This window comes from Empidonax traillii, unplaced genomic scaffold (genome assembly GCF_003031625.1).
Source record: "Empidonax traillii isolate 1590-97213 ecotype Southwest subspecies unplaced genomic scaffold, ASM303162v1 scaffold1013:size211862, whole genome shotgun sequence".
Classification (NCBI taxonomy): domain Eukaryota; kingdom Metazoa; phylum Chordata; class Aves; order Passeriformes; family Tyrannidae; genus Empidonax; species Empidonax traillii.
Window position 1 is genome coordinate 182,172 of NW_020956206.1, and position 23,727 is coordinate 205,898.

Below are 23,727 nucleotides of genomic sequence, written 5' to 3' on the forward strand. Positions count from 1 at the left end.
CACATAGACGTACAAAACCCAGTATCCATTCCATTTCATGGGTCTTTAAGATCGTCTGTAGCACTGTAAACGCAGCTAGGAATAAATTAATTGTAAAAAATAAACAGTGATCTTTAGTTAGAGACAAAAACTCACTGCCAGGGGAAGCTTTTCTTAAGAACAAACAAACAAACAAAAGAAGAGGAAAAAAAAAAAGAGAGAAAAAGTTGAAGAAACGGAGGAGTCAGATCCATGTGAGAACAAAGAAAGTGTAATGCTACGTCAATGAAAACCACACAAAGTTCGGCAGAAAAGTAAAAGAATGCATTAAAACATAAAAATTAAAAAAAAAAATTAAATAGGAGCTAAAAGTGGGGAGACATGGGAGACATCTACAGCCTCGCACCTCAGACGGGAAGGAGCCGGGGGATGAGGCGGCAGCATCCCCCAGCGGGGCCCTCGCTCTTTCCCTCCCTCCCTCCCTTCTTCCTTCCCTCCCTACTTCCCTCGTTCCCTGCCGCCTCCCGGCCAAAGGCACGTCCATGCTGCCATCTAGCGCTCCCGCCCCGCCGCGCACACGATCCCGATCCCGCTCCCGCTCCCGCTCGGGCTGCGGCAGGATGATGGAACATCTCCGAGCGGGCAGTACCGGCTGCCAGCCGAGTGGAACACCCACCCCAGTGGCACTGCCGAGGCCCGGGATACAACTTTAGTGCTTGACACGGGTCCGGATAAACAGTAACGGGAATGGGCGCGGGCGGCAGCACCAGAAAGAGGCACAAAACCTCTGAAATGCAGTACAGGTGGGAATTCTTCCGAGAGTTTCTTTGCATACAAGTAGCAGGAGACTGGCGTGCCCAGGTGGTCCATTAAAAGGACTTCTTTAGGACTCCAAAGGCTGAATTAGCTTTAGGCGCTACAAGCATCTGGTTATGTGGGGAATCAGCCAGTCCCTCCTTCCCGTTGCCTCCTCATGCAGGAGGTGAAAGAAAGGTCAGTGAGATGGAAATGGAGCATCACCCAAGTCAGCGCTGCCAGTCCAGAGTGCCCTTTCTCCACCACGCAACTGGAGTGGGGAGAGTTTCCCCTTTGTATAAGAACTGCCCTTAAAAAAAGTGCCTCCTTAGAAACTTCATAACATTTAAACAGTTATCAACCACTAAATAGCAGCTTGGGGAATAAAGCCAGGCCAGCAACTACTAAAAATACCTAGATTGGTGGTAACAGAAGTCAGGAGTCCTTCCTGTCAGTGTTGGTGTGTTGCACTAGCAGCCACCCAGGACCCCAGCAAGAGGAGAGAAAATACTTTCAAACATAGAATAAAGGAGTTTCGTGGTACCCCACATTTTCATTCATACAAGAATCATCCAGGAGGAGAGGTAATACAGCTTCTCTTCATAATCTTCACGTCTCAGAGACAACTTTTTGTGATTTCATAAAATGTACAGGGTGAGATTTGCTACCAGGCTCCTCCACATCTGGGCCTTTAACTCTGCTGCTGCCCAGTCAAGTCTCTCCAACTTGATTAAAACACTTCACTTTAGCAAATCCCAAAAGAGCAGAAAGAAACTCTCTGTTGCCCTGCTCTGCCTGGTTGAAAAGTGAGATGCAGAGTTATGGCAAGCAAAGAAAACAAAAGAAAACAAAAGAAAACAAAACAAAAAAAAAATCCAGACAATCCAGAAGACTCAAATGCTTCAAAACCAGCAAGCCAGGGAAACAGGAAACAGTAGCATGAAACAACTGTATGATCATTAGAATAAAGGTGAGCCCAGTGAGGAAACAAATGAACTAGAAAAATAAGAAGGGTGGAAAACTGTTTTAATATTTTGGTTTGTTATGTTTTTCTGATGCAAAGCCCTAATTTGTAGGGAGGGCAGTTCCAAAGTCTCAATTTTCACTAAAAAAACCAAACATTCCCAATCCTCACAGATGTAAAGATGATGGGAAAAAAACCGTGGAAATTCACTCTAACATACCCAAATGCCAGGAGAAAAAGAGCAAGAAACAAAGCAATTGGTTCAAAATCCTTGAGGAATGTAAGTCCAGTTCCTGGTGGAACTTGGGTAACTATAGTTCCATATTTAGGATGAAAGACTATGATGATGATGAGCATTATAATAAGAGCAGAAGCAAGGAACAAAGTGTGCACTAGAAAAAGCAGGTTTGCACAAAATAAAAGTACTTACTCGCTTAAGGATCCCACACTCTGTGCTGAAAAATGTTGGACCAAGACTGGAAGTCCAAACATTTTTGGATTTATTTTGCTCTATGAAGGAGACCATTAATTTTAAGTGTCTGGAGTTAAGATCCCAAAGAGGGAGAAGCTCAGGTCCCAGAAACCCAAACCACTTATCCTGCCTTCATGCTGATCAAGCCAGCAATTTACAGGATGGCCCAGCAAGAAGCACCGTACAATTTTGGTAGGTGTCCAGTTTGCTGAACAGCTCTCCTCTTGGCAGGGGACAGACTTGTTTCTTAGTTTTTCCTTTTGATGTTTCACACAGCAATTTTCTTTGTGTAAATAGCTGTCTTCATTTATTTTATACTCTTTTATAATGCTCAGGTTTGGAGAGTCAGGCCTGGGATTATGCAGGAATTCAGTTTTGTTAGAGGACAGTCCTAGTTGTACTGTACTCTACCACATGAAAAAAAAAAAATAAAAAGAAAACCCTTTTGCAGTAGAGGCCAGTAGTAGTCATTTTTGAAGAAAAGCTGGTGCAAGGAGCAATCCCTAATAATTTTCTTCAGAGCTGTAACTCTTTCCATTGCCAAATTTAAAGTCCATCCTCAGAAAGGTATGAGGGAAATATGTGTTTGCCAAAAAAACACACTCGTGTTAGGAAAGACTATTCATGGAACAGTGATGGCCTTGGGGTATTATTGTGGCACTGCAAATCATCACTGACAGATAATGAATGGCTTATAGGCACTGAGTCTTAGAGAAGTGAGACCACATTACCCTTGGACAAAATAAAAGCATTTTTACAGTTTTATTTCTATCAAAGAAAGTTTCCCACTAATGGCAGTGGAAGATGTTGATCAGCTCACAGACTTTTTTAAAATCAGCTTAAGGACAACATTGCAATCACAACAGCATTATGTGGGGGCATTTTTGTCAGCATTGACAATTTTTATCCTGTACAAATGGTGGTGTTTAACAAAGACATATGTTTACACAGATGGAGAAGGGAGGTTGTAGTAATGGTGTGATTGAAAGTAAATTGGATTGGTTGGGGAGCTGATGCCAGCTGCCATTTCAGTCTAGGAGTAGGTGGGTACTCGAGATGGTCTGTAGTCACTGGGACCAGATATTGAAAGTTTGCTGGCTACCTCTTATTGTCTATTTAGATGATTCTAAAACCATCACTCAGCATCTGAGAGCTGGCTTGGAGCTCAGGATTCAGTGAGGCATTTTGGTTTTGGGTGTTCCCATCCTGAGGGAAGGAAACAAAATGTTCCCTGCTGGGATTTAAGTACACACCTTTTTAGAGGTGAGCACACAGCACGTAGGTGAAGGCCAGACTTGAGTATCCTTACAGCTCTCCAAATGGAGAACTTATTTAAAACTCACTTGCTCTCTCTTCCTCTATGGTGGCTGACTATCCCTCAAGCCAGATACAAAGACAACCATACTGTTATTTAGCCAAAATAGTATAACATTGATCTTGCACAAGAAACACTGTTTCTGGAGCACTAACGTTTTGCCTGGTCAAAGAGGGGCTTCTAAAGGCAGATGCTCATTTTCAGGATTTGGGTCTTTATGAGCTACCATTAGTGGAATATTGAAGAACTGCAGAGGTCATGGGAATGACACCTTCTTCCACCCAGTGCTAGTCTGACATGAGCAAAGGGTCTGCTCCTTCCCACATCTCTCACTTTACAGACACTGCTGAAGTCTGGTGGTGATGCTGTCACAACAAGGGACAGAAAAGGAGCTGAAAGGGCTGCACTACATTTGAACTTTCACTTTATTTTGTGGCATTAGTTTTTTTCCTGCTCTGCCTCCTACCCCAATTAATTTAAATAATGCAGGGAACTTTTACATATTCAGGGTCTTCACAAGAAATAGTCAGGCCAAACTCTCACTGTAGTTTACCAGATGTCAATCTACTCTGCAGAGAGGTCAGCATCATGCTTCCTTCCATATGCATTATCTTGTATATTATAAACAGTGTCTCAATAAAGCTTTTTTTTTTTTTTTAATTTAGATATATTACAATTTATAAAAATTCTGAAGCTATTTTTGGTATTTTCCCCTAATAACTACCATTTCCTTTTCACCATTTACAGCCCCTTGATTGACTGAATTGCAACTGACTGTTTAGACATAGCACTAGCAATACCTGCATCAGGGTTCATTATTCTGGGAGTGGTGTGTGTGTATATATATATATATATATATATTTATATTTATATTTATATATATATATTTATATATATACGAATGTATGTACATGAAAGACTGAAGAAAAAGGAAAATAGCACCCTATGGCATTCTAAAATTATTTAGCTAGACACACAAATATGAACTGCAAGCATAATATTAAAAGAGGGCATGACTTACGAGACATCCCAGGTGAAGAACTATTCACCACCAGCTTTCATTTACAGATTCCTAGCTTTGAAATGGGTAACATGCACCTATATGATACTAAGCACTGCAAAAATATGTTTCAAGAAGCTTTTTTCACAGTGAAGTCTTATATGCAAAACCACTTTTTTTTTTTTCTTAGAAGAGAATTTTGCAAGATGGTACAGAGAATTTTCATTGTTGAAACTACTACAGTGAAAAAGGTTTCAAAACCGGTCATTATTTGCTTATTCTGTTGAAAGGTTCAGATATAACTTAATTTAAACAGCAAGAGTAGCCTTCAAGAACACATAATTTACTGTTACAAATAGCAGTGCATTTTATACACCAGAACATATACACATATGGAGAAACAAAACCAGCTACATTGACTATAATAATAAGATTGCTTCAGCAGCCTAAATGTCAGAGTTAATGCTCAACTATGTTAAATGGCTGCTATTTCCTTATTATAGTGGGTGATATATCTTCATTGTTTCAGTAATGTAGCCAACAATTGAGAGCAAAGGAGTAGCCACTCTTCGCCTTCAGTAAGCTTTACAGGTATTTTATATGCAAAGAAATAGTCTCCTTAAAATATGCCATTTACTACATCCCACCAAATTACAGTGTATAAACAATAATGGTTATTTGCTAAAACATTACAGCCCGCATTTGTTGTACCAAAGGAGGTAAAGCAGTGAAATCCAAGGACAACATTTAAGGTCTTAGTTTTATACCAAGATTATGAACCTGAACAGCATTGTCAATATTGAAAGTGGCACTTCCATTTTAACAATACAGGGTTTTATAATAAAAAAATCTATTACGATAGTTTAAGTTTTTATTTGGGAAATAAATATTAATTTTGCAATAATACAAATTAAATCCTTACCTTTAGACAGTCTCAACGTTAAATTAGTGCTGTTCTTATGGCCTGGAGGAGCAGCCTTTTGCAAGTGGAAAGCCTCTTTCTGTGTGAATTGTCTTCCAGCTTCCTTTTACTCCCTCCCAGCCTTCCCAAAACTGGAGTTCCCTATGCTGGATTGGCTACCTAATGTTCAAAGTTTAATACAAACCGAGGTACCATGGATTCTTGTCCAGTGAAGGACGCATGGTCAAAAGGCCACACAATGAACAGGACATCTTGTGCTACCACTTTCAACCTGTGCAATATACAGAGACAGGCAAACCAAACATACTCTTGAAAATTGATTCAAAAGAAACATCACATTCATATAAGATATATAAAATCGTGTATACAGGGGGTCTAGAGAGGAGATCACATCTTCTTAGAGAAATGTTAGGGGTAAAAACCCACTAATCACATTAAGTGCTGGAAAGGGTGTAAACACCACCATCAGAGTGATGCTTTAACTCCTAGGAAGGCCTTGGGCACCCTATGCAGGGAGCACTGCTGAAATAGATCATGTTGTGCAAAGCTTTTGGAATATAACACATGCAAAGATAGCTAAATAATTTTTTTTTTTATTTTATTTTTTTTATTATTTTTTTTTTTTTTAGAAAATACCTAGGAAGGGTATTTGTGACCCAAAGTTCTTTGTTACCCAGAACTTCAACATATCAGTAAGGACTATTTTGAGATGAAAACTGTTTTTTGACCATGTCTTTTGACATCAGATGCATTCGATGTATAATTCAAGAAGGAAAGTTGCTTATGGCAGGTTTGACTTTTCTACTCCAGGCCAGAGAAGTTCAGACAGTGCAAAGGCCCCTCTTAAAATGGAAAGCATTTCGGTTTGTTTACGTTGTGAAGCATGAACTAAGATTCAGAGACAGCTTACAGAATTTTGCACTTCCCAGGATTCCTGAGCAATTTGGGTAAACAGACTCAGTTGTGCAGTCTGTAGAACGAGGTTAGTAGAAAAACACCTCTGTAAAAGACCTTGTGTTATGTACGTTCAAGTGTCTGTGGGATGTTAGGTGTGAACAGTGTGCCAGCTGCTCTTTGTTAGCTCACCATGGGCTCATGTGATATCTCACCCTGCCCTTTCACCGGCAAACGTGCAGAGGGGCAGTTCCCACAGAGAAGCTGGCACAGCAATTCCCTGCACCAGTGGATTCGAACACCATTTCCCTGAAGGACCTCAAAGAGAAGAGGTATGAAACAGGATGGTACTTACTTCAGACCAGCAGTATCCACTTACTCTCAGTATTTACACTTAAGTCGGTGCTCCAAAAGGAAATGAAAGCAACAGTCCTGTTATATGGTGGTTTTGTGGTATTCAGATTTTTGTATCTGCTGCTTACAAGACCCTTGCTATGCCAGTCAGACATATTGCCATGCACTGCTGGCACAGGAGTGTTTTTTACATGAGAAGTTTGGTTCCAGTTGTGATTTTATTCATCTCCTTAGAAATGCTGGTTAGATAAGCACAAGCACCATGGGCCAACTGACCTGAACTGAAGGAACTGGGAAAGTATTAAACACTGCAGAAACTATTTGGCTACCAAGTTCTGTAGCTTGGTAGCCACGAAGAGACCAAGCTGCTGCCAACTTCATCCAGATAGCAGCCTCCAGACACTAACATAATAAACAACTTCTACCATGACAACTGGAACAAAAATCTGTTAACAGCATGCATCTCCTCTGAGATGTTTTTGTATCTTAAGACTTTTAACTGCTTGGAGGGATCTTAATTTATTCCACAGAGGAAGCTCTAACTCTTGCAGTCAGTAACAAGCCTAGTGGAACATGCACATAAATGAACAATAACATGAAGAATCTTTAAAATAACGCAGACTCTGATGTGGCACATGCATCAGCTTGCAGAAGTAGGCCTTGTTCTCCATGCATTAACCTACATATGTGCGAAGTACCGCAAATTTAAATCATTTTTTTTCAACCCCATTCAAAACCTGCAACACAGGCTAAACAAAGAGCATTGCCTGCTCTGTGTAAATACAAAAAGGACAATTTTTTTTCTAACAGCTTTATACTAAGCTTTAGAGCAGGAGTCTCAACAGGCAGCCTCACCCCTGAGGCTAATTAGATGCTGTACCTCACTGAAGAAGTCTCCAGTGACCCCAATGCTCACCCCCTTTCACCAAATCACGAGCTCTCAACTTTCCATAAAGAATTACAGTCAGCATCAGAGATGGGTTGAGAGGTTATTCTCATCTCCGTCTTTATTTTCAATCCTTACAGACAGGTTTGTTCACATCTTAGGAACTCAGAATAATTAGGTACAGATGAAGAAACAGGAAAGACTATATGGTACAGCCTTCTGCAAAGTGAGTATGGCAAGGACTGCTGCTGCTAACTTTTATTAGGTACGTTTTTAAACTCTGCTAGCTGGCAGCTGGAATGTTGTCCCAGGCAAAAAGGAGCACCCACATTTTACTTCACATTGCAGGCAGTTACAGGAGTACTTCACACCTGCCAGTTTGCATCCGCAGAGGTATTCAATGTTTTCTCCCAAATTAGCCCCACGCAGTACTCTCCCCCTCAGCTTACACGGCCCGTGGCAAAACTCAGCAACATCGGCTATTTTTGTACAGAATAAGCCATAGGTGATCATGGAGTGGGAAAGCTGGAGTATGATGTATTTCACAATACTGCAGAATGCTTACAGTGCTTTGACAGCTTTTCACAGAGGCACAGTCATGAGCCTCAATTTTGCCTCTACTTATCCCATCGGCAATTACTCTCATTACGAGGAAACACAGCAGTGATTATTCCACTACTATGCTGTACACGGCTTTAACCATGATGTGTGTGGTGGCTTCCTTGGCAATCAAATACTTTGCAACAAGTGCTATGTGATACCAGTGCTCTGTCTAGGAGTTCAGCTTCTTTTTGGAAGCCTTTAATGCTGCAAATTTTTTTTGGTCATATCCTTAGGTCAGAGTAAAAGGGTTTCCTTATCTGACTTCTGAAAAAGTACAAGCATAAAATTAACTGTGTCTTGGTCTGTGCTGTGACTTTGTCCCCATACACTTTTCCGAAAGTAAGGTTTCTCTAGGAATGTTGATTCTTCTAAAACTCCCTAATGAAATATGAGCTACGTAGCATCAGTTATTAAAAAAAAAAAAAGCTAATGTTCAAAAAACTTCCCTAAAAATGAATTTGAGACAACATGCTCAAGTAGTTTTGTTTACCTACATTTTAAAAAACCTTTGTTGAAATGGAAGCATGTTCTAGACATACACAAAAGTCCAGCTGTGATACACAGCAAACGACTCACTAGGACTAGACATTTGCATTCCTCTCTGTTAAAGATGAAAACCATATACTCCTAATACCACAATAAGCTTAAAAGAATGTCAGGACATTTAAAAAGGCACAAGTCACATTTTGTTTAGTTATATTATCCTTTATTATTTTACAATATATCTCAAAAACTTTTACAGATGCCTTAAACTGTTCTACAAGAGCTGCAATACTGTCATAAAAGCACACCTACAGACCGAATGCACAAACAAACTGTAGTACCTACTGGTATTGAACCATTAATATCCAAAGGGTGTAGTCTTTTAGTAAATAGATGTGCAGTAATGCAAATGCAAACAGATGTTAATGCAGAAAACCAAAACTCTGCATTCATGGCTATAGAACAGAGGACTTTTCAAACACATTTGGTACTGTAACATTCTAGACAGCAATGAGTAGTATTACATATTTAAAGCAATACATGCCCTGAAAAGCCTGTATTTTCGATCTGTGCGTGTAAACCTGAATCAAAAATAAACTATATATATTAAAAAACATGAGACATCTAGTCTGCCAACAAGCTTTTGTTTTGTTTTCTTCTTCTTTTCCTAGAATGATAGTTAACCTGGGTGGGTGAACTCTGACCTCCATTATTATTTTACATTATCATATCCTCAGCAGTTCTGTAGTATTATTATATGACAGCCGGTGATTTTTTTTTTTTTTTTTATTATTTACTCCTTGTGCATAGGCACAGGGAATAACTCTGATGCATTACATTTCTTTTCTGAGCCTCCAAGTGGTAAATATAACTCCTATTATAGCAAATACATTACCACAAAAAAGCATTGTATAATGAGGTTTATAACATGTTTTGAAGTCCTCAGCTGTATTTCCCTGGTGCAACAAAGCAGTGGCACTGCAGTTTTCAAGCACTGTGTTTTGAGTCGTCTCACACACAGTGTTTACTAACAGCTCAGATATATATTATTCTCTACCTACAGAAGTTCTGCTTTTATTGTCACTTCTGCTCACAGAAATTACTAAGACATCTCTAAACTTATACTGTCTGTAAGTTACAGGGCAAAGCCAATTGTTTGCATATGTTTTTATGCCAAGCTGATGTACTTTCATGGGAAACACATGAAAGACATTAGAAGAGAACAGTAACTGCATACCAAATTTTAGGGGGGGGGGAGGGGGGGGGGAAGATAGTTAAAGTCAAAATTTACGTGTGGCACTGAGGCAAGAGGCATTCTGTCCTGCTTTATACTTCAAGTTAAAAGTTTTAGTTACCATTAAATATTTCCTAACAGTAAACACCATTTCTTAACCAAGTACAGTCTACATTCCTCTATTCTCTGCAGGCAGGGCTGCAAGGGGTCATCACTACATTAGACCACAGATTTTTCTGCTAGTCTTCCCAGCTAGCCTAAACAGTAGTCAGTGGTATTTATTAAGTTTTTATGTATATATATATATATATATATCAGTCAGTCACACCCATCATTACAAATATGTTCTAGTTTATTTACTGTACAATGTGTGTATACATATTTGTGTTTATTCAATCCCTTTTTTCTTGTCTTAAGCACTCCAACGGTTAAGGGCGGGCTGGGAAAAAAATTCAGTATATATAAAAGGGTTATACATTTCAAGTCTGTAGTGATTCTAGTTTAATAGCAAAAGGGGAACATCGTGCTCACGCTGTGAACATGGTTGGCAAAAATAAAGGCAAAAAAAGTGGCAGACTGTATTTTTCTCTGGAGTCAAAATCTAGAAAATTAAACAAAATAATGTTAATCCAAAGGGATGCAGAAACAAAAGGGGCATTTTATTTAAAGCACAACTAGAGCTATTAAGAATTTTCTTTCACAGAGGCCCTGAGACTTGAGTTGAATGGATTCTCCCTACCATGTGTTTCAGTGAAGTCAAACTTAAAGCTCTATACGTATAGCATAAACATTTGGTATATAACAGTGGACCCATTTTTAAAAAGTGATGCAATAAAATCTACATGAAAAACAAACGGAAGAACAACTTGATTGGAGGCCTCTGTCCTTTGACCCCTGCCCTAAACGTCCAATAAAATGTAAAATGCAGCATACATTTGCTTAATCTAAAATTTTCGTGATGATTTATTGCAAATTGCACTTGGCAGTTCACCACACCAATGGAAAACTGGCCCCCCTGTTGTTCATTCACACAGTCTTTTAACACCAAATACAAGTCACCAGTAGAAAGATCTCGATAGAAAGTTTGCTGCCGTGCTGAGCCAACTTGCTGCACCTTCTGGGTGTGACCCAACACGAGACACTGCTTTGTCCTGCTCCTTAGTAGGGCTTTCGTCTTCTGGTAAATATTCAGGTAGATCTGTGTTCTGCTCGACTTCCACTGGAGTATCCTGGAACGGAACTAGCATCTGATAAAACACAACAGGTTAAAATTACATCAGATGTTGTAACTTAATGAATCAAAGTTATAACAGATACATGTTCAGGATGACAGACATGCATGTTGTGACACTCCTCCCAATCACCCTATACACCAAAAATATAAATGGAACCTAACATGCTTAGAAGATACACAAGGAAAGCTTTGGCTTAATATGAAAGAAAAAGTATCAAATAAATAAAGACAAAGCCCTTATACTGTAGTTGTGAATCAAAAGCACATCAGCAACTCCAACCAAAAAAACTCAGGTTCATTGCGACCCTTTTCATACTATTAAGGAAAGAAACAATTACAGTATTTTTGTCCTTCTTCTGAACAGTAAGTTCTGTAAAACTGTTCTACTGATTCACACCCTGACATAGGTTACCCTTTATTCTCTTTGTACTGTATGTGTTGCACAACTACCAGATGTTACACGCACAGAGGTGCTGATACTAAAGACACAGTCAAGCTATAACAGTTGGTATTTAGAAAGATGCACGTCCTACCTCCTCACCACTTTCACTTTTCACAACTTGCTGCGCCTTCATAACTTTGGTTGATGCTATTGCCGTTGCCAATGCCTACAAGTATACAGAAAAAAACAAGAGCTCAGTGCAACAGAATCCAGTAATGTGAGGATCTGGAGGATTACCAAGCACTTACCTCTGCTTTTAAGTCTGAGCGAATTCGGACCACGCACCTTTGAACAGCCATTTGAAAGGTAAAACTAATAACACCTTTAATTTTCAACAAGGCTTCTTCACAAAGATTCCGTCGAGACTGAAAAACAAACAACAATTCCACAACTGAAGTCCTTTTGTAACACACCAAGTGAAAGTGCTCCCAATTAATTGTTAAGGTATTCCTGTATGTCTCAAGGCACATGGTTGTGGAACCATGTTTTTGTAACAGAAGAACTAAGACTTACATTTTAGTGAACAAGTATTAGACTCTCTTGCTACCCAAAAAAAAAAAAAAAATTGCTTACACTTTAGAAGTCAAAGAAGGATGGAATCAACTGTAAATAATTAGAGAAAAGTGCTGAAAAGCAAAGAATGTTTTTCTCCGTATGATCAGCTAAACAGTCCCCTCTGGTTAAGTTCTGATTGACTGAAGTGCTCATTGATGAGTAGTTAGTGTTTAAGTTGCTATTTATCAGGCACCTTGGCTCCATACTGACTGAATGCATCAAAGCAGCTGTTGTATTTTTCAGCTGCTTCATCTGTGGCAGCTCACAGACATCATGGCACAGCATAATTCTTATTTCAAAGGGAAAATATTTGGTTGATAACCCACAGAATGTTATGTTTAAAGCCAATGACATTGCCTGTGTTGTAACATTACATTGACCTGTACTAGTTGCAACTGTTACAATACCTTAGAGTGTTCTATTTTTTGCTTTTATTATTTGCACAAGATGGTTGTATCAAAAATAATTAGAATATTGGAGAGACTGCTAGCACATAAGGGGATAAAAAAGATACACTGTACCAGGGTATCTGACAACCTTTACACAGGTTTAAAATAATCATATATTTAACTGCTATTGCAAGATTCTGCAAGGTTTTATATAAGTAGTTATTTCAAAGCATATTTGTATCAGTTATCAAATAATCACTGGTCAGTATTTAGGATAACTCCATGCACAACAAGCAAATTTAATTCTCTTAATCTGTGGAAAAACCAACTGATGCGGTTAGGTGTTTTTTTTTAGCAGTCTAGCATGTATATTGAAATAATTAATTTGTGAAAGTTTATGTAGTGAAATAATTAACGTATTTGTGTTTCATAAAAAATAACTTTGTCAGGTAGGCTACCTTTTCTATACAAAGGAAATATTTGATGCAAAGATGACAGGCTGCCTTACACGAGTGAAAGCTGGACACAAGAAGCCAAACACTTGTAGCTTCTTAGCCTAAACAAATAATTTATGCTTACATGAATGTATAGCAATTCTGTGACAGAATCTGGCTTTTTACTCCAATATCCCAGGTAAATCATAGGCACCTCAGTTTAATTTGAAATGAGGCTTTCAGTGACCAGATAACTGGTGAATCACTTCTTAAAGACTGGACTTAATAAGCTCCACATAAACTCCTTAAAAAGCTGGCAGCTGTCAAGCCTTGCTGCACAAACACACTTTGCAAAAGACATTTAACTACACCAGGTAGCTGCAAATCCCAGCAATACACAGATATCGTTCTGCATGGTATTCCTGAAACATGGGCACAAGGCAGGGCAAGGTAGGTTATTTTCTTGCACACCAAACCCTGATTACCATACTCTAACAAACGCTGCAAAGATGTACAGACTAGAAAACTGACTGAGGGGCATGCTACAAAATGCTGAATTATTGCCCTGTTTTTTTCTTTTTTTTAAAGATTTTTAGTAATTATCATCAAATTTGATAATTAGATCTTAAAAACATGTGACTCCACACTAAACGACCTTTCCTCTGGCTTCCTAAAACAATCAATATCTACTATTTGAGGTTTCGAAATCCACAAGCATTTGTAAGACCTGCAATCATTCCTAACAGCAGCTTCTTGCTACAAACGGAAATGACTGAGAGCACCATGTCTGCAGCCCTATATTTGCTTACTATGCCTTTTAATGCTCACACAGGTCACTTAATATTCTTTGCCAGTTAAGTCAAGAATAACCTATTCAATGAAAGTAGGCTGCTTTTGTTGCTCACATTGTTCACCAACCTCCCAGTCTTACCTTATTGTGACATCTATAACAGCATTAAAGGGAAGTTTAACTGCTGGGTGAGCACCTGGAGTATCACTAACATTTGTACACTAGCCATCTCAGCCAGTGCACAGCCAGATTTTTCTTTAACAATGAGCTAGGAAAACGTGCTGGTCTACCTGCAGTTTTTCTCTCTGCAGATGAATATCGAAATACCCTATCCTTTTTCTCAATACCTCTGCCTCAGTACCGAAGAGAGAAAACTCCACAAATCTCGCTAAGTTGCACTTGTCAAAAAACACAAAGAAGCATTTCTGAGATAGAATCAGACTACAGGCAAAATATCTAAACTCATAAAGTAGAAACAGTTGAAATCTCTTGCTTGGAGATACCTGTGAACAAACAAATCAACTACAAGCTTAAAAACAACAACTGATGGAACTGAATTAAAAAAAACTTCACAGAGCACAAAAGCCAGTGGTGTTGACAAAGCACTGCCTTTCTAGATAGAACAAGTGCTGGAAGGACAAAACTGTAAAAAATATTTACTTTGTATAAAGTGAGCTAGAGCAGCATGTTATTTCTAAAGGAATTAGCTGTGGTCTTATGAAAACAGTACAGTGGGGATGCTGTTGATAAACTGGGCCTGTGGACACGCTTACTTGGCAAAATGTAAAGCAACAAAGCAAAGGATCAGGTTTGATCATTTAAAATGGGTACAAAACTGAAAGATACAGAGTCCGGAGGGCACTTGTGGATAACGTGCTTAAGCAGTCTACATGCTGTTTGGCAGCCGTAAAAAGGCAAACATGGCCCTGGGGTGTTATCTACAGGGGTATGGTAGATAAATCTGTAGAAGTTATTCTGACATTACATAAAGACTCAGTGAGACCTCATTAACTCAAATGCCATTCTGGTCACTACGGTAGAAAAGATCTCACGGACAATGAAAAGATGCATCAAAACCAACTCAACAAAAATACAGTGTTTCTAAATTAAGAGTAACAAAAATACCCCACAGTGTCTGAAATCTCTGGTAACTAAAGGGAAACTTTTTCTATATTAACACACTGATACAACCACAGGATACCTGTGAGTGACAATGCTGAAGGCACCTTGTTTATTCCATTCTTTCTTGAAAAAGGAATGAAAATTAGGAGAGGTAGAAACAGAATAGATTTTCAGAGTAATTAAAAAGCCATCAAGAAAACTGCCTTAAAACATTTTCAGATATCCTGAGTAAGCTCAATTTATGCACGATTTTATACGTATCTCGTGATTCAAAATATGATCCACAGAAATTGCTGACAACTGTGATGATGCCACACAAGTAGCCCAAGTACCTTGTTTCTGTGGGCAAAACACATCCCAGCACAGCGTGCCTTATTTAGGTGAACTCTGCAAGGCTTCCTTACCGAATCATCAAGGCCATCTATATGCAAAACCACTGTCTTGGCACGCTTATTTGTGCTGCCAAGGAAAAACTGTGCTTTCCGTCGACGGTAATTCATCTCATTCACATTGTCCATGTCTGACATGTTGGAAGACTGAAGGATATCATAGACTTCAGAANAAAAAAAAAAAAAAAAAAAGGAGTTAAGATTTTAAAGTATTTTTACATTAGAACTCTAAACAGCTGTTGATGACATCCTTGTAACTGGAATACAGTCAAGAGATAGCAAAAATGTTAAGAAAGGAGAGCAGAAATTAGGTAAAACTATTTTCTTTCCCATACTCCAACTTTTATGTCGATCTGTTAATTCCAAGATCATTATAAACAACTCTTTTCTCAAACAGTATTAATATAGTTCACATCAATTTGACAGCTAGAAACCAAACATGACAATAGAAGGTCAGTGCATAGTGCTTACTTTGTTTTGAGCTTTACTTTTTTAAAACAAAAATTCTCCAATTGCTTTCTGACATGTTTTGTTTCCCACTTTCCTTGCTACATTATAAAAATAATTCCTCTGTAGAACTGTAATATTTCCAAATGTTTTCTTCTCCAGATTTACCAAGCATCAAAAGCACAGCAGAAACACAAATTTTCTTGAAGAATCCAAAGGTTATTTCTGATTAGATTAAAATTTATGGTATGAACTATAGGATAGCATTTTTTTAGGTAGAAAAAATGTAGATAATAGGCCAAACATATATTAAATTCTCATGATTAATTAAAACTAAACTTAATAAAGTATTAATATAAATCTGTTGTCCAAATTCAGCCCTGTTTTAATTATGCCAGTGATTTAAAGCTTTGTGCAGAAACAAAATTATTACCACATCAACTTGCAATTAATCTTAAAATGATGAATGACAGCTTTGCTGCTTTGTTTAGCAAACACTAAGTAAGTAACAAGTACCTTTAGATTTATTTTTTTTCCATTTGACTTCCTTAATTACCAGACATTAAACACATTTTCCATCCTACCATATGGACAAGAGAGAACACTGAAGTAAGCATGTTAGGAGTTCTTGGCTTGTGGGGGTCTCATCAGCTAGCCTTTTTTTTTTTTCTTTTCCTCTGCACCTTGTTTTGAACAGCACCCATTTGGAGAGGAAAAATATGAGTTCTTGTGATAATTCAGTACATTAGTAGCATTCCAAAGGAAAAACAGAAATAAAAAGAAAGAAGCGGTAATAAGCAAAACAACCAAGACCTACAAAAGGAAAGCATTTCAGCATATGTTCAGTTTTAAATACATGCTTACGTTCTGCTTTCCTACACTGAAAAGAATGCTTATGTTAATTCACAGAAACAAGTGCTGAGAACTCACAAATATTTCAACTTCATCTTTCCGTGATTCATTAGACAAAGTAATAGAACAGATGATAAAGCCATGCAAGCTGATGTCCTGAAGTAGCAATAAATTAGCTTCTGCAAAAATGACATCTTACCAAGATACTAAGAAATTAACCCACCTGTTAATTTTGGCAAATTCTTTCAACAACAATCCTGTCCATGTTAAGTGATTTACAATGGAAGACTTTTGGGTTTTGGTAAGTTTAAAATTCAGCTCACTAAGCACACTGTTGAAAAAGTCATTATTCCATCTAAGCACCCACTATGTTGTTGGTAAGGGGGTTTTGCCTGAATACAATTGTACTGTTGCATCACAGAGTTTAAAAAAAGAAAAAGACAAATGAGAAAAAAATACTTGATATTTGCCATTTTATATATATACACCTACACAAAAGAGAATTTAAAGTTGTCAATATGTCAGCAAATATAAGATATTTAAATGCCTAAAAGTAAAAAATCAACAGTGATTTTCATACACGTTTTCTTCTCCTGATGTTAGTTGGTACAGTTCTTGGAAAACTAATGACCTTATAATAACTGTACTGTGGAAACAACCTGTTCATTTGAAAACACAAATGTAAATTTGTTCTTTTTGATACAACTATTCTGAAATCTTCCTAAAACAAGTCTATACAGGTAAATGTTTTGTGTACACACACACACTCTCTCTCTTAAACAAGCAACTCAGATAATTTCCTGAATTTTTCCAAAGAGGATTTCTATTACCTATGACTAAGTTACAGATGGTAACTCTAGTTACCACTATACATTAAAAAAAGCGCCCAAATGCAAGACTTTAATCTCTACATAAAGAGAATCTGTAATAAGCAACTAACTGTGTAACAAAAAGCAGCAAGAAACTCAGACACTACACTACAAGGGTAAGAGCAATGGACATCTTGTAAAAATATCAGACTGCAAAACAATCCCCAATAAAGGTATACACCAGTTTTATTCTGCAGAAATAAAATACTACACTTGTAGCAACTCACTTGAAAACAAAGACACTCAAAATTCCTGATGAAACCTTCTACAATTTTTAGTGCACTGGTAAAATGAGTGAATACAAGTTTTGCATCAACCTCTTATTCTTTTCATTAAATCAATGCATACAACAGCTATAAAAAGAACAGAAACTGTAACATCAGACTAGAACAAAAAGAACTTTTTTATGATGGCAGTGAAACACTGGAACAGGTTGCCCCACAGAGGTGGTAGTTGCCTCATCCCTGGAAATGTACAAGGACGTTGGATAGAGCTCTGATTGACCTGAAGACATCCCTGCTCATTGCAGAGGGGCTGGACTAGACAACAGTTCCCACCACTGGAGGTTTTCAGGATACAATCAGACAGGGCACGAGAGAGTCTCACTCAGGTTCCCTTTCCTAGGAAAGGCTGAAGTAGATGATCTTTTGAGGTCCCTTCCAACCTGGGCTCTTCTGTGATTCTGTGACTAGTGTTCTCCTACCCTACAAGGGAAATGGTAGTATCTAATTAGAGCAAAGTTGGCACGAGTTGGTTACCATCTCTTTCAGAGGCGGTAACATCTTACATTACTTCAGCAGCATTCAGAAGATGCCTGTCAGAGACCCAACCCTTTAGTTTTCACTGTCTTCTTGAATTCCTGTCATCCTAGATTGCTGCCTGTCCTTCCATCATGTTCACCCAAGGCTGGCTGTAAAAGTAATATGAACACAGAATCCAAGTGACATGTGCTGTATCTGTCAGAAGAGGATACAAGAAATAGTTCTCATTTGCTTTACAATTAAAAATAACTTTGTAAACATGGTCCAAGTGCTGCAGGGGTTTTATTAACATAACATCACATTTCTTAAGTTTTAGCTCAACTTAAAGGACCCATAAACCTACTGACTACAACTCCAAAGATACACGTGATGTAGGTTGCATATGGATGCTTGGAAAGAACGTGTAAGCAGCATATAGCCACTATGGCTGTACAACCAGTATGCGACTTAAATATACACAGAGCATCACACGTGACATAATATTGAAGGGCCCAACAATCTTCCTAGCATTGCTGCATCCGATGCAAAGGTAACACAGAAACTTAGTTTCTCCCTTAAGAAGATGCACAAAGTCTGAGAAGGACTAATAGTGGATTTTCCCCTTTTGGAGAAGGACAAGACAAATATATTAATAAATATATATATACGGGGGGTGTGCGTATAAAAGATCACCTTATCCTTTCTAAAGCAACTACGCATCTTTTTTAAAATAAACACATGCACATACATGTACATTACAGACACATTCCTGTATCAGAGGAAACAGATGCAACCATAACCCTGCTCAAAGTACAGCAGACCCTGTGCACAAGCACAGAAGCTATTACAAATGCATTTCCTCAGTGGCACACATTGCACCCTAAAGACACATTAGCCAAACAGTAACAAACATACTGTAACAGCTTTCATTAGAGTGTTTCTATTGACATTATAACCTTGAGACAGGAGGTTTTCAAATAAAAAAGGAAATTTTTCTTTACCCAAGACTCAATTACACCCCAGATTCTATCAAAACAAGATTTGCATCATTGAATTCCAAAAGTCTCGCTTCCACAGTGATTCTGCTTCTGGATGCACTTGCTCAGTTTGTCCAGTACCCACAATAAGATGACAAAGTAATTACCCAGCCATGAAATTTCAAGGCTCTTGATAATCTTTGAACCCTTAGGAAGGTGATGAAACAAACCTGGAAACCGTTTCTTCCAAGTACGTACGTAAAGGACAAGAAGGCAACCAGGAAAGGTGAGCTTGGATTCACAGAGAGGAAGTCATGTGAGACCATCCTGAGAGCCTTCACAATGAAGTGACTGGCTTCACTGGGATGAGACAGCAAATGGATATTGTCTTTTGACATAGTCTCCTACACAATCCTCACAGAAAAGCTGATGAAGAATGGACTGTCTGAACAGATTGCAAAGTGGCCTGAAAACTGTCTGAATAGCCAGACCCATAAGGTGGTGATCAAGGCCATGAAAGCCAGCTGGAGGTCAATATCTAGCAATGTACATCCTGGGTCAATACCAGGTCCAATTCTGTTCAATATCTTCATTAACATTTTCAATAACAGGACAGAGTGGACCCTTAGCAAGTCTGCAGATGACACAAAACAGGAAGGAGGGGCTGATATGCTAGATAGTTGTGCCAGAGGGACCTCAACAGACTGGAAAAACGGGCTGACAGGAACCTCATTAAGTCCAACAAGGGAAAGTGCAAAGTCCTGCACCTGGGGAGGAACAGCCCCCGGAAACAGCTCAAGTCAGGCACAGTCTCAGGATGACCATATGGAAAGGAGCTTTGCAAAGAACCCGGGGGCCCTGGTAGACACGAAGTCCAACATTAGCCAGCAAGATGCTGTTGCAACAAAGAAGGCTACTGGTGTCCTGGGCGGCACCAGGAAGAGTAATGCCAGCAGGTGGAGGGAGGTGATCCTGCCCCTTCAGTCAGCACTGGTGAAGCCTCATCTGGAGTGCTGTGTCCAGCTCTGGGCTCCCCAGTACGCAAGATATAGGAACGTGCTGCAGAGTCCAACAAAGGCTCAAGAACATGATTAAGGGGCTGATGAGAGAGAGGGGAGAGCTGGGCTAGGATTGTTCAGCCTAGAGAAGGCTCAGAGGGGATCTTATCAATGTATATAACTACCTGAAGAGAAGGTGCAAAGAGGACAGAGCTCTTCTCAGTGGTGCCCAGTGCTAGGACAAGAGGCAGTGGCACAAACTGGAAAAATCAGAAAACACCCTTTCACTGTGAAAGGTGACTAAGCACGGACAGCAGCTGTCCAGACAGGTTGTAGAGTCTCCACTCTTGGAGCTGCCCGGACATAGTTTTTTAGGCATTGTGGTTTGGGTGACTGCCTGAGTAGAGGAGTTGGACCAGATGACCTGAAGAGGCCCTTTCAAACTTCAATGTCTCTGCGAGTCTGTGAACACATACTGAGAAGTCATTCAGTAAATTCAAAGAGCAATGTACATGGAGCACACCTATTTTTACCTACTGATGGATATCTAATTTTTCAGATTAAGAGTATTTTAGGAGATAGGCTTTTATGTAAAGCAGAAATTTATTTAATTTTCCTGGCAACTATTTTCCTTGTACATTGTCTTCCAAAGAGTTCTACATGACAGCTTACATAACTCTTAACGCATCTGACAATTAGAAAGACTGATTTCAGAAATTTCCTGCTCGTATATTTAGACTTACAGTTCACTGATCAGTCCTAAATTGTTTTTTATCTTAAGGCAACATGAACTGAAGGCAAGACTAGATGCAAAAAGGAAGGCTTTGTTCTCAAAGTCATTAAAATTTGTCACTTGGCATTCCAAATGTTTTCACCTTCACAGAATCATCACTGAATGGTTCGGGTTGGAAGGAGATCTTGAAGATCATCTAATTAAAACCCCAGTGCTGTGGACAGGGACACCTTCAACTAGACCAGGCAGTTCAGAGTCCCATCCAACCTGGCCTTGAACACCTCCAGGGATGGGGCAACCTGTTCCACCTCAGCTTAGAGCAAGATCGTATTACACACAGTCATGAAGGAAAGGCTATTTGAGATTATTACACCTTGTAATAACAATTTAGAAACTTTTAATACAAAACTCAAAACCCTAATAATTCACTCATTCAAATTTGGCATTTTAGGAAAACACTGCTCCCAGTTTTGTCTCTCAAAATATATGATGTCTTTGTTGTTCTACTTAGCACAATAATTGTACTGAGTAAATTTAGTATAAAGCCAAAAACGAGATTGCACAGGCATACCGAAGAAATACCTTAATCTGAAGTAATTTCACAACATAGATCAAAATGTCAAGGTATACAAACTTACTCAGGAGTTTACATTTTTGCTCTCTTAGTTCAAGTGCTCAGTTTGTAATCCAGGGACCAATCTCAGCCTTGTGCCAAAGGATCTTTTTCCCCAGGGTTGCTCAAGAATAAGAGATCCAAAGACAGACCATTCTCAACTTCTAGCTCTAGAATGGGGCATCACTTACAACTCAATGTTGACCTGTCAGTCTGTCCTGTGCAGGTCCAAGAGTTGGACTTAATGATCTCTGTGAGTCCCTTCCAACTCAGGATATTCTGTGATTCTCAGGATACATGGAGAAGTGCTACAGCTTATCCCTTGCAAAAAGCTGAGAAACCTCTGTGAGAAGAGGGCAATCAGAGGCAGACTCTTTCTGTCACAAAACTCAATTCCAGAACTCTGTCAAGATCCAAGCAAGAAAAATTATATACAGGAATAGTACATTTGCAGTACACCACTTATGTAATAGACACTTTCACATACAAAGTGTCTGTACTAGGTATATTTTCAGCAGGCATGACCCCGTAAGTGAGGGGGCATGACACACAGCCTTACAATTCACGGAAAAAGCCTGTGGTGTAGTTCTCAAACTTTTAAAGTCAATTCAGGTAAAATTTCTTCTATTGACAGCTCCAGGATTTGACATATTAATGGAAAGTAGTACCTTAAAGCACAGATCTTTAAAAAGATTCCACTACACAATACAGTCTAAGAAATATGAAGGGTTTGAAGATAATGAAGACATTTTTCTTGTAAGTTAAGGCTCCAATAATTGGCCAGACCTCAGCTGAACCCCATCCTAAATAACCTACTCATAAACTAAACGTAAAAACAACCCTCAGATTTAACTTAGTCTTTCACAAAAAAATCCTAAATCACTGAATGTAATGCAGGGCCAAATACATTTTCCCTTAAACTAGTAGTTTGAGAGACTCCATTTATAGAATGATCTAAGTGCCTTTCCAAAAAGTTTGAGAAAACTTATGATCACATAGAAGCAGATATTTTCACTTGATCCCTATCCTTCTCATAAATGTGAATACTGCCCTGTATGGCAGAGCAGTCTACAACTTCCTCCTGAGGGGAAGAAGGGGGGAAGGCGTTGATCTCTTTTCTGCCATGACCAGTGACAGGACTCAAGGGAATGGTCTGATGTTTTATCAGGGGAGATTTAGGTGGGATATTAGAAAAAGGTTCTTCACCCAGAGGGTGTCTGGGCACTGGAATAGACTCGCCAGGGAAGTGGGCACAGCACCAAGACTGACAGAGTTCAAGCAGTGTTTGGATGATGCTCTCAGGCACATGGTGGGACTCTTGGGGATGGTCCTGTGCAGAGCCAGGAGCTGGATTTGATGATCCTCATGGGTCCCTTCCAACTCAGCACATTCTGTGATTCTGTAATATTTTCCCCTAGGATCCTAAGTAGTGATATTTTCAACTGTCATTTTATTTCCATAATGAACTTAATTCTCTGCAATTATGTAGTACCCCATATGACAAAAAAAGGCATAAGTAAGAATTTCATGGATTGGCATCAGTTCTATCTAAATACATTGTTGAGCAAATGCATGTGAATTAAAACACTTGAAGCATACACGTGGTAGGGAGTTATCATATAATTATGGTTATAAATGGCTAACAAATGGATATTAAATCAACTATGCATTAAGACCACTGATATATTTGTTTCCAGGTGACCAATTTCTTCCTCTACTTAGAGACAGGAGTTGTCTCCAGCAACAACTAAAGGGAGCAGTAAGCTGCAAAGGGTTGCTACATTCTGTAAGGGGTAGGAAACCACTAATCCTTTATTTTAGAAGACACAGTGATTGACATGGTTTTGATAAAAATGTTGAGCATGAATGACAAGCCTAAAGAAAGAGCATGGTATTGGAGAAAAAGCAATCTGTTTCAAGACAGTTATCCGATCTAGCTGTTTTTCTGGCTGTTCTGCTCCAGTGCCAGGGCAAAATTCTTTCCTACCTCCAAGAATGCTGCTCTTTCTTGTGAGCTTTTAGTGCATCCCATCATACAGGGGGTGCACTCACAAGCACGGCTGCTTCCCTGACTCATTCCAGGCAATGGGCACATCATTTGAAAACAACCTGAAGAGCCCCATCATTCCAGTGCACACCTTCTCAGAGTCCATGTATGGTACTATTACCATGCCACACTCTACACTACACACCAGTTCCCTCCAGCCCAAAACACAAAGACCAGATAATATTATAGAGCAGC

At 39.0% G+C, this 23,727-nt stretch overlaps 1 protein-coding gene across 1 annotated transcript; it reads right to left on the reverse strand.

The window, feature by feature from the left end:
- Positions 1-10,311: 10,311 nt before the first annotated feature.
- Positions 10,312-15,428, reverse strand: LOC114068190 (armadillo repeat-containing protein 1). Its single transcript, XM_027904110.1, has 4 exons — positions 15,272-15,428; positions 11,826-11,942; positions 11,669-11,743; positions 10,312-11,148 (listed from the first exon to the last, which is right to left on the reverse strand). The coding sequence occupies exons 1-4, from the start codon at positions 15,392-15,394 to the stop codon at positions 10,957-10,959; spliced, it is 507 nt and encodes a 168-aa protein (XP_027759911.1). The 5' UTR covers positions 15,395-15,428; the 3' UTR covers positions 10,312-10,956.
- Positions 15,429-23,727: the final 8,299 nt, after the last annotated feature.

What these genes read in the sequence shown, in the direction of transcription:
- LOC114068190 (XM_027904110.1), bottom strand. Translation starts at nt 15,394, where the DNA reads ATGTCAGACATGGACAATGTGAATGAGATGAATTACCGTCGACGGAAA. An exon ending in TAGATGGCCTTGATGATTCG is followed by an intron (nt 11,943 to 15,271) that starts GTAAGGAAGCCT and finishes TTTGTTTTTCAG; the next exon opens with TCTCGACGGAATCTTTGTGA. An exon ending in GCTCAGACTTAAAAGCAGAG is followed by an intron (nt 11,744 to 11,825) that starts GTAAGTGCTTGG and finishes GTATACTTGTAG; the next exon opens with GCATTGGCAACGGCAATAGC.